Here is a 10,115-nt window from a genome sequence, read left to right on the forward strand (position 1 = left end):
AGACAGGCTGGTACATGCCAAGCCTTGTGTCCCATCAGCATCTTGCATCATCTCTTTCTATGCATTCAGAGCATTGAAGATGGTCTCTTTGCTAGATGTGAATTCCTTTGCGTCCCATGTCGGAATACTGAGGCGTAATCAGAGGCTTCAGCATACTCTCTTTCGCTTTCCACGCATCAAATCCTTCATGCTTTCCCATGTTCCAATTCGAATGGTATGCATTGTGGTTTTGCAAGAAGCGTTCGGGCATCTGCAATCACTCTCGAAAAGAGGTTCACGACAGTCTTTCACTTTATGCTATAACGAACTAGCGTGCTCCACGAATAATCCAAATGCGTATAAACGAGGAGTATGTCGGTTTGAACCCTGATCCCTTCCGCGTAAAACACAAGCATCGGTTCTACAGCATTTCAAGATTCTTATCTTCACCGATTCCGTTCACCTTCACTCAATTTTTCACCCGAAAGTTTTAAAAACGTTCAGATCAATACTCTCGCCATGTCTCAAACCAAAACGTTTTCTGCAATTACCGCAGTATTTTTCGTCTATTCAATGGTTTCACTAGTAAACTCGGCAGCCTTGAACAAAAAATACTGTCGTCGGGAAGAAGGTGTGTCCCGATGTGTTGAAGAACCTCTCATGGTCGACGACGAGGATCTGTGGTGCCCTTATCGAGTCTGTGGGCCAAGCTACGTTGCAGCTCCGGAATGTCCAAGCGGAAGTGAACAGGCAACTCACAAGTGTAAAGTGACTACGGTAGATGACCCGATTCACGTATGTGTGGCAGGAAAAGTTCACAAGACTATGAAACTTCCTGTCGGCTGCGACAATGCGGACCCAAATTCGGACACATGTGAGAGTGAGGCCCGTGTGTGTGCCTGTGAACAAGTTAATCCATCACGGACTGTGCTTTCACCAGAATTCAGAGTCTATCCGGATTGCTAGGAATGTGGTCGCTTTTGTTAAGGAGGGGTCAGCTTAGGTTGCTGAGGCCTTCAAAAAACTGATTGAGGCATACTTTGAAAACAGTAGAGAAACAGGTAGGGAAGCGCTCTAATGTAGTATCTTTTTTAAACTCGTTCCACGGTGAGTAAGAGCAAATGAGATTTTATCTTCATTGGAAAAATTCATCTAGTTTGTTAGATTAGCCTCTGCCTTCTATGTGACTTGTTCTTCACTCGACGACATCTAGGGAGTGAGCTCTAAGACTGAAGCCGTTGACTTTAAAGTCCGTGAACAGACACAGTTTACATACTATAAACAGATCTACGGTACAAGTGTTTACTTGTCCACGTGAGTCAAAAAAAAGATCAACAGTCACATACCAACACCCAAATGCGATACAGTGCACACATTTCTGCAGTTAAACCTAGGCGTATAAACTGGCAGAGATGGTGTAGTGTACGTATGTATGACATAATAATCTTCTGTTAGTCATTTGTCCTCGGCGTTTCCCCGGCAAAGAACAAATCCTTGTCCACCGTTGCCCCGTTCTCAAAGCTTGTGTCCGTATCATCGCTCTTCTGCTGTCTGTCCCACATTCCTTTGAAGGTCCCGTTGGGAATGCTCAGAAGCTCCGAAAAGGTGCCCTCTTCAACCTTTTTGCCGTACCTCATGACGACAATGTGATCAACGTTCATGATGGTGCTGAGCCTGTGAGCGACAATAATCCTTGTGCGATCCACGCCCAACTTTCGAAGGGCCTCAGAGACCTCCATTTCGGTAAGGGTGTCTGCAGGGACGAAATTTGAGAAAAAGGTTCAAAATTAAAAAAAGTGGGAGACGAACAAAGCACGAGGACTATGGTTAGACACACGGCAGGTTTTTTGGCCGGGAGTTGTCCACATTCGAAAAGGTCGCGATGACAAACGTACCGAGAGCACTTGTACTTTCATCCTCAATGATGATCTTGCTACCCTTGAGAAAAGCGCGGGCGACGGACAGTCGTTGCCGTTCGCCTCCCGATAGTCGCACACCGCGCTCTCCGACTAGGGTCTGATAATTGTGCGGTGTCCTCATGATGACGTCATGTATTGACGCTGCTTTCGCTGCAGCGACAACGTCTTCGTCTGAAGCTGAAGGTCTTCCATATCGGATGTTATAGGCGATGGTATCTGTCAATTAGGCAACACAGCCGGCATGGGAAGACGGACGAATGAGTGAAAAGAGACGTTAGAACATAAGCTTCGCAGGCGCAGAGGCAACGGAGTTGGAGATGAGGTGTCTCATACCATTGAAAAGTGCGGTGTCCTGTTGGAAAAAGAAGGCGGCGATAAAGAAAAACCCCAGAACGCACATGTTAGCGATCCTGCATACGCAAAGCTCGACGCGACGTTAACCAATGGCTTGTTCTCAACCTACCTGCGGCACAATGCTCACCGCCTGCCGCAGCGACGCGAGCGTCGCCTTTGAAATGTCTTGTCCGTCGATGGAGATGGACCCCCCCGACAGATCATACAGCCTGTACAGCAAACGCGTAGCGGTGCTTTTCCCCGAGCCGCTAGACCCGACCAAAGCCAGCGACTTGCCCGCCGGCACAGTGAACGACAACTTGTTCAGCGCCAACTTCCTCTTTGGTGGCTTGCTCTTCGCGTCCTCCCCGCGCAATGAAATGGGCTTTTGCTCCTTGCGCGTAAAGCCGAGCGTGTCGTCCGGCTCTGGATACTGGAACGAGACGTTGTCAAAACGAATCTCGCCGCCCGCGACCCTCAGGGGCTTTGCGTCTGTAACGTCGGCGATCTTCGGCGCGCGCTGGAGTATCTCGAACAAGTTCTGCAAGTCAATCAGGCTCTGCTTGACTTCGCGATACTGCCATCCCAGAAAGTTGAGCGGGACCCAGAGCTGCTGCAGCATGGTAGCGAGCATGACGACGGAGCCGACGGTGAGCGTTCCGGCGATGACGCCATTGGTGGCGAGGAAGAGGTTGATGGTGAGGCCGACGGTGAAGATGGCGCCCTGCCCCATGTTGAGGTACGAGAAGAGCCACTCGTTGCGGATGGCCGTTTTCTCGTACTTCTGCAGCGACTCGTCGTAGCGCGCAAACTCAAAACCGTCGTTGTGAAATGCTTTGACGGCCTCGACGTTGACCAGCGAGTCGGTGAGCTTAGCGCTCGACTCGTTCTCCACGGCGTTCATCTGCGCGCGCACCTTGCCTAGTTGGTCGTTGATGACCAGCGTCCACGCGATGAAGGCCAAAAATGTCGCGACAGTGACTGCCACATACACCAACGAAAAGCGGTTGAGCAGGACGATGCACACCAGCAGTAGCTCGAACAGGCTCGGCAAGAAAGCGAAGAGCATACCACGAAAGATGGTAAGCACGCTGCGCGTGCCCCTGTCGACGATGCGCGTCAGCGCGCCTGTCTGGGTGGTGTTGTGAAACGCGGCCTCGAGGGAAAGAATGTGCGCAAACGACGAGGCAGTAATGGACCTTCCAATGCGCTGGCCCGCCTTTGCGAAGAAGGCGTTGCGCATCTCGTGGGACGTGGACGCCATGATCTTTGCGGCGGCATGCAGGAGGATGGCCGCGACGATAGGTCTCAGCGAGGCTGCTGCGGCGGCTACGTGCGCGGCGGCGGAGGCGGAGGTGGAAGCGGAGGCGGAGGCGGAGGCGGCCATGAGGCTGTCGACGACGCTCTTGAACAGGAATGGGACTGCGATGCCGATGAGCTTGGAAGTGACGATGGCGGCGATGGCGAGGAGGAAGCGGCGCGCGATGAACGGCTGGGCGGCGCACATGGAGCGGTAGTAGCGGACCAGGGCGTGTAGGGAGGACTTTGCTAATTGGGCGGAGAAGGGGGTGCGCGGAGGGTCTGCGAAGGAGGAGGCGATGCTGGTGGGGTCCTCGGGCAGCGGGGAGGGCGCCGGGGTGGCGGGGTACTCGGGCGTGATGGCCGTGCAGACGGTGCGGAAGGGGGTCAGGTTGTGCGTGACGCGGGGGAGGGGCGAGGGGAGGGCAGGGAGGAAGCGCGAGCGGCGCAGGTGGCGCGGGCAGAGGCGGAGCGAGCGCGTCTGCACGCGGATGAACGGCGGGTGCGCGAGGAAGGCCGCGGCGGGCGGGACGGGGGAGGGGCGTGCGCGCTTCGCCATGGCTGGACGGTTGTGCGGGGAGCGGGGAAGGAGGGGGGAGGGCGGAGGGAGGAGGGCGGAGGGCTGGGGTGCAGGGGCTTAGAAGGGAGGGAGCTGTTGTCATTTGCTTCCATCCGAAGGGGAGGAGCGTGAATTGAAGGAAGAAGGAATGGGGGGCGAGCGAGGGGGGGTGAATTGGTCGGATGGCGGCGCCTCCTCAGCGGCAGCCACACGTTTACAAATTTGCATGACGTGACGCCGTAGGCCTCCGCTGCTCCCTTCTGCACCGGCGGCACAACGCTCACCGCCGCGCCAGCTTGGCCACCTCCTCTCTCACCGCGTCGGCCAGCGCCTCGCGCCTCACCACGCGCTCCTCCTTGGTGTCCAGCACTTTAATCTTGACCACGCCGTCGCGCAGCTCGTCCTCGCCGACCACGGCCATCACCGGCACGCCGGTGCCCACGGCCTGCGCCACCTGCTTGCCCAGGTTCCAGTTCTCGTTGAAGCAGAACTCGGCCGCCACGCCCGCGCGCCACAGCTCCGCGCACAGCCGCAGCCGCGCCTCCATCGTCCCCTTCCCCACCGTCCCCACCAACACGTCCGTGCTTGTCGCCCGTACCTTGCCCTTCCCGTCCTGGCTGCGAGCCTTGGCCTCCTCCTCGCCCGCTTTCACCATCAGGTTCATGATCCTCTCAATCCCGAGCGAACACCCCACGCACGGCACGCTCCGGCTCTTGAACATGCTCACCAACTTGTCGTACCTGCCCCCAGCCCCGATCGACCCCAGGTTGATCTTCCGGTCCACCAGCACCGCCTCGAAGATCACCCCGGTGTAGTAATCCAACCCCCTTGCCAGCGACAGGTCGAACGACAGCCGCTGCGGCATCCCCTCGCGCATGCACTCTACCAGGTGGAACAGCTTCTCCATCTCGTCGAGCGTCTTCCCGCAGCTCTCCGCCAGCGCATCGTGCTTGCGCAGCTCGCCGAGCACTTGCAACGGCTCGCCGCTCATCTTGACAAACTCCCCGATCCTGTCAGCAGCCTCCTCCGCGAGCCCCTTCTCGACCACCATCTCCTTGCGCACGTTGTCCCACGTCTCTTTGTCGAGCTTGTCGACGGCCGAGCAGATCGTGCGCAGTTTTTCGTCGGGCACGCCGCACACGCGGAAGATCGCGTCGAGGATCGCCCGGTTGCTCACCTTGATCCTGTAGCTCCCGATCGTCTTGGCGTGGAACTCGCTCTGCGCCGCGAGCGCGTCGAACATCTGCATCATCACTACCAGCACCTCGGCGTCGGGCACCATCGCGGGGTACGTCCCCGCGATGTCGAAGTCGCATTGGAAGAACTCGCGGAACCGCCCGCGCTCCATGGCCGGCCGGTCGCGCCGATACACCTTGCCGATGTGATACCGCTTGATCTGCGACACGTTGTTGGAGGCGATGTACCGTGCGAACGGCACAGACAGGTCGTAGCGGAGCGACAGCTTCTCGCCTGTTTCGGAGGACATGTCGTCGGAAAGGTCGTAGATTAGCTTGGAGTCCTCGCCGTACTTGTTTTGTAGCACGTCGCGTAGCTCGAAGACCGGCGTGTCGATGGACACCGCGCCGTGCGAACGGAAGACAGAGGTGATTAGAGTGAAGGCCCGCTCCCGGATGGCCATCGCCTCCGGGCCGATGTCGCGCGTGCCTTTCGGAGGCTTGGCGATGATTTTGGGAGCCATTTTTGTGCTGGGGAGGTGGTTAGTTGAAGGTGGGTGCGTGGATACGAGGGTTGAGCGGAAGGTGTTGCGGGTTCAAGTAGTGGAATGATGAGCACAGAGAGTTAAGATGTTTGCATCGAGACAGGGCGGAGGCGGAAAGTATGTATATATACAGGGTATCTACGAAAGGAGTCTACAGAGTTGATGGCCGATGGTGAGGGTTTGGCGGCGAACAGCGATGGGAAAGTGCTTGCGGCTATGGAGCGGAAGGCTGCATTGCAGTCTTGTACGCATTTAAGAGGACGGAATAATACAAGTGCCAAAATGCCAAAAAATTAAGGCCGAAATTTGCGACCGCCCTGTCCGCTCACAGTCGCGTCCTTGTCACTGGGAATCGGCAGGACAGCGAAGTCATGTTGTCGACGACGACAAGGGCTGGCAGGGGAGGCGCACCTGTGGGAGACTTGTTCCCGCTTCCCGCTTCCCCCCACACAGCGCATCCCCTCCTGTCAACGTTGGCACACACACATACACACACGCAAAACGGTCCACCCTCACCCCTTCATGTACAGGCTCAAGAACCTCCAGACCTTTTGCAGCGGTCCCGCCTTGAGCCCACGGGCCCCCTCATCGCCCTCAAAAATCTCATCAATAGTATCCGGCCCGGGTCTCTTATCAACTTGCCCCACCAATCGAAACCCGATCGCGCTCCCCGGCTCATCCGTCCAAATCCCCCACTTGCCGGGATAGGCCCTCAACAGGACGCCCCACTCGAAGGTCTTGAGGTAATACGCGGTTTCAAACGTATCAATAAGCCTCTGTCTAAGGCGTCTCGCATTCAAGCTGAGGCCGGTGACGCCCATATCCACCAAGTCCGGGTTGACAATAACGACGCGGCACGCGGCGGCGCCCTCCACCACGACGCACAGCCTCGACGTCCGACGCGCGCGGGGCGACAATGATGAGCCCCGCGTCGTTCTCCACGTCCATCTGGACCTGCTCCATGCCGCACAGCGTGATGTGCGACGGGACGTCAGGAAAGTCGCGGCGGGCCAGGGCCGCGGCGCCCGCGTCCGGCAGCACCAGGTGGACGCGCGGCTGCGCGGCGCGCGACGCGTCGTCCAGCAGCGGGAAGAGCAGCTGCACCAGCGGCAGCGTCGACTTGAGCAGCGTGTACGTGGCGTCGCCGGCCGTCAGGTCCACCTCGATGAACAGCCGGCGCAGACCGCGCGAGAAGGCCAGGCGCGACGCCTCCGTCGCCTGCGACGACGCGTTGCCCAGCGACGACGGGATGGAGATCACCGAGCTGGGCGCCGCGGCCGGCGCCGCCGCGCCGTCCGCGGAGGCGGGGCCGTCCGGAGCAGGGGCCGTGGCACACGGGCGCGTGCGGGGGCGCGGGTGGAGATAGGGGGGAGGATGACGGGTGAGCGGCGGCGTTGCGACGCGGCCGGGCGGGCGCAAGGGGGCGGGAGGGAGGAAGGCCATTGTGGTCGATGTTTACGCTGGGGAATTCCGCCTAAAGTTAGGTCTTTCGCCTCGGCCTTTCGCTTCAGTCTTCCGGTTCGGTTCGGTCTTCTGGTTCGGTTCGGTCTTCCGGTTCGGTTCGGTCTTCCGGTTCGGTCTTCCGCTTCAGTCTTCCGCTTCAGTCTTCCGCTTCAGTTTTCCGCCTGAGACCTTTGTGTTGCCCTTCCTCTCCGCCTCGTTGATCTCTCGGAGAGGCTCTGCGCATCGGCAGGGAGCTGTGGTCAGCACCGCCAGATCTCATCACTATTTACAGTAACCATACAAATTACAGTAACAGTAAATACAGTGTATATCCCCACAGTAGTCATTGCACACAAATCTGTCCGCTGTCCAGGCCCTGGACTCCTGGACTCCAGGGAGCATCGTCCCCTTGTGCCACCCGATTTTTTCTCTTCCGCCCTTCACTTCCCCCTCAACACGCGACCCCCCCCCCCCCCTCTTCTCTCCGTCTCCGTCTTCATCCCTCACCCTCACCGCCGCAATGTCTGCCCTCCTTTCCCCGCCGCGTCCAGTGCGCACGCGATTCAAAGTCCCTGGCGAGGGTTCATACGAGCTCTGCGCCGATCTCCCTCCGCCGCCCTCCCCCGTCTACCCGCCGCCGACGCCGCCGCCGACAAAGCCCTCCCCGCCCGCAAACCTGCAATCCCCGCCGCCCGCCGCCCCGCCCTTCATCGCGGGGCCGCTGGGCCTGGCGAAGGTCACCAAGCTGTCCTTCGCCGAGCGCACCACGCTCGCGCCGCCGCCGCCGGACGCGTCGCCGACGGACGCCGCCCCGCCGGGCTCGCCGCTGGCGTCTGCCTCCTCCATGTTCAGCTTCCGCAAGCTCACGGGCCTCGGCAGTTCCCTGTCGGCCAAGTTCTCCTCGTCCACGGACGACGACCCCGCGCAGCACGTCTCCTCCGCCACCCAGTCCCCGCGCGCGGACGACGGTCCGCGCTTCCCGCCGCGCGTCGCCACGGCCCGCCGCGAGGGCCGCTGGCGCCCGGATGACGCCCCGCCCCCGCACCCGGGTGGCGTCCTCGCGTACAACGCCTCCGAGAGCGTCGTCGTCGTCGATATGCAGCTCAGTGAGGACCTCCCCAACGCAGAGCCCGCCCTCACGCTGCAGAGCCGCAGCCCGCCGTCCGCCCAGAGCTTGCATCGTGTGGGGGAGGCCGTTAAGCTGCTGGTCGGCTGTGTTAATGGCGAGGTCCTGCATTACCCGGATATCGTGTCGGCGGGCGCCGAGGCGAGTAAGAAGTCGCGCACTGTGTCGGCTGTCGCCACCCTAGCTAGTGTGGCAGGTGTCATAAACGGCGGGTCGTCGCCAGCGGTGCCGCAGCACTTTGTGTATAATAAGGAAGGCGCGACTAACTCGACGCGCGTGATCGCTGTGACGTGGGTGCCGAACAGCGCGTTTCGCTTTATGTCGGTGCATGATGATGGGGCGGTGGTTGTGTATGATTCGCGGTTCAAGCCGAGCCCCGGATCGTTGCGGGCGACGGTGTCGGGAAGTGCGAACGCCGTGCAGGCGCAGGGCGGGGGGGCGCAGGGGGGGAGCCTGGCGGTGATGACGCCGTCGTTTGATAATACTGCGGAAGGGGCCAATTCTGGAACAAGCATTGTGGGAGGACAGGGCAAGGGCTCGGAAAGAGGGAGTGATAAGGGTGGAGACAAGGAGAGTGGGGATAAGGATCGCGAGCGCAGTGGGTTGAGTAGCGGAAGCGGGGACAAGGCAGCGCCGAGCGGGGGTGGGCATAAGAGGAGCGGGAGTACAGTGGCGGTGAGCGGGGCTGGCGTGGTGGGACAGCACGATATATTGGTGACCAAGCTGGCAAAGGGGAAACGAAGCAACCCTGTGGCAGTGTGGCAGGTTGGGAAGGCGACGGTGACCGCGTGTGAGTTCTGCCCCATTGCAAACGGGGATAGCAGGCTGCTGGCGATGACTGGACGCGATGGGTACTTGCGCATCATTGACTTCACAAAGGAGATTCCGTTGCTGGCGTTCCGGTCTTACTTTGGGGCGTTCCTGTGCGTGTCATGGAGCCCCGATGGCAAGTATGTGGCGACTGGCGGGGAGGACGATCTGGTGTCGATCTGGTGTCCCGGGGAAGAAAAGCTGGTGGCGCGGCTGGAGGGCCACACGTCATGGGTGAGCGCGGTGGCGTGGGACGGGTGCCTCAGCGGGCCCGGGCGGTATCGCATCGGCTCCGCGGGACAAGACGCGAAGCTATTGCTGTGGGATTTCGCGCTGGACGTGCTGCACCATCGGTCTCCACCGCCGCGCGTTGGGACGGGGATGGTGCGTCTGCGGAGCTACGCGCGGGACGCGGGCGAGACGGCGAGCAGCAACGGGGGCACCGGGACGCTGGACCGCAAGGCAAGCAAGCTGTCGCGGCTACGCGCGCACGCGAGCGGGGGTTCGGGCGGCGGGGACGGGGACTCGGGCAGCGGGGCGAGCGTGCCGGTGAGCACGGGGCGCGTGGTGGCGGCGCCTGGAAGGGCCGAGGTGCCGATCGTGGAGCCGGTGGTGGCGCACGTCGCGCACGGCGAGCCGCTCACGGACGTCTGGTTCCAGGAGGGCGGGGTGTTCACGGCCGACGCTGGCGGGACGGTGAAGATGTGGAGCAGGCCGGCAGCGCACGCGGTGCCCGAGCTGTCGTTGCTGTCGTTGGAAGGTGGACGCAGAGCTGGTGCGGATTTAGATTAGACAGCCGATGATGATGTCATCAACGGCTTCACTGGCGCAAAACCCTCCATTTTTTTTTCATTATTCGCCTTACAGTAACGTTCTCATCCGTACTTCAAATCTTCTTACCGTTACACACAATCTCCTCGCCCCCCC

At 60.1% G+C, this 10,115-nt stretch overlaps 2 protein-coding genes; both read right to left on the reverse strand.

Annotated features, from left to right (window-relative positions):
- Nucleotides 1-1,095: 1,095 nt before the first annotated feature.
- CHC_T00004805001 (hypothetical protein) lies at nt 1,096-3,738 on the reverse strand. XM_005716521.1 is given in 9 exon segments: nt 1,096-1,434; nt 1,435-1,443; nt 1,482-1,732; nt 1,875-2,114; nt 2,232-2,250; nt 2,362-2,584; nt 2,666-3,075; nt 3,172-3,498; nt 3,565-3,738. 8 exon segments carry the CDS (start codon nt 3,736-3,738, stop codon nt 1,435-1,437), a joined length of 1,653 nt encoding a protein of 550 aa, XP_005716578.1. The 3' UTR covers nt 1,096-1,434.
- A 179-nt stretch (nt 3,739-3,917) lies between these two features.
- CHC_T00004806001 (hypothetical protein) lies at nt 3,918-5,788 on the reverse strand. The gene is made up of 2 exons (XM_005716522.1): nt 4,736-5,788; nt 3,918-4,427 (listed from the first exon to the last, which is right to left on the reverse strand). Exons 1-2 carry the CDS (start codon nt 5,786-5,788, stop codon nt 3,918-3,920), a joined length of 1,563 nt encoding a protein of 520 aa, XP_005716579.1.
- Nucleotides 5,789-10,115: the final 4,327 nt, after the last annotated feature.

Source organism: Chondrus crispus, genomic scaffold (genome assembly GCF_000350225.1).
Source record: "Chondrus crispus Stackhouse genomic scaffold, scaffold_25, whole genome shotgun sequence".
NCBI lineage: Eukaryota > Rhodophyta > Florideophyceae > Gigartinales > Gigartinaceae > Chondrus > Chondrus crispus.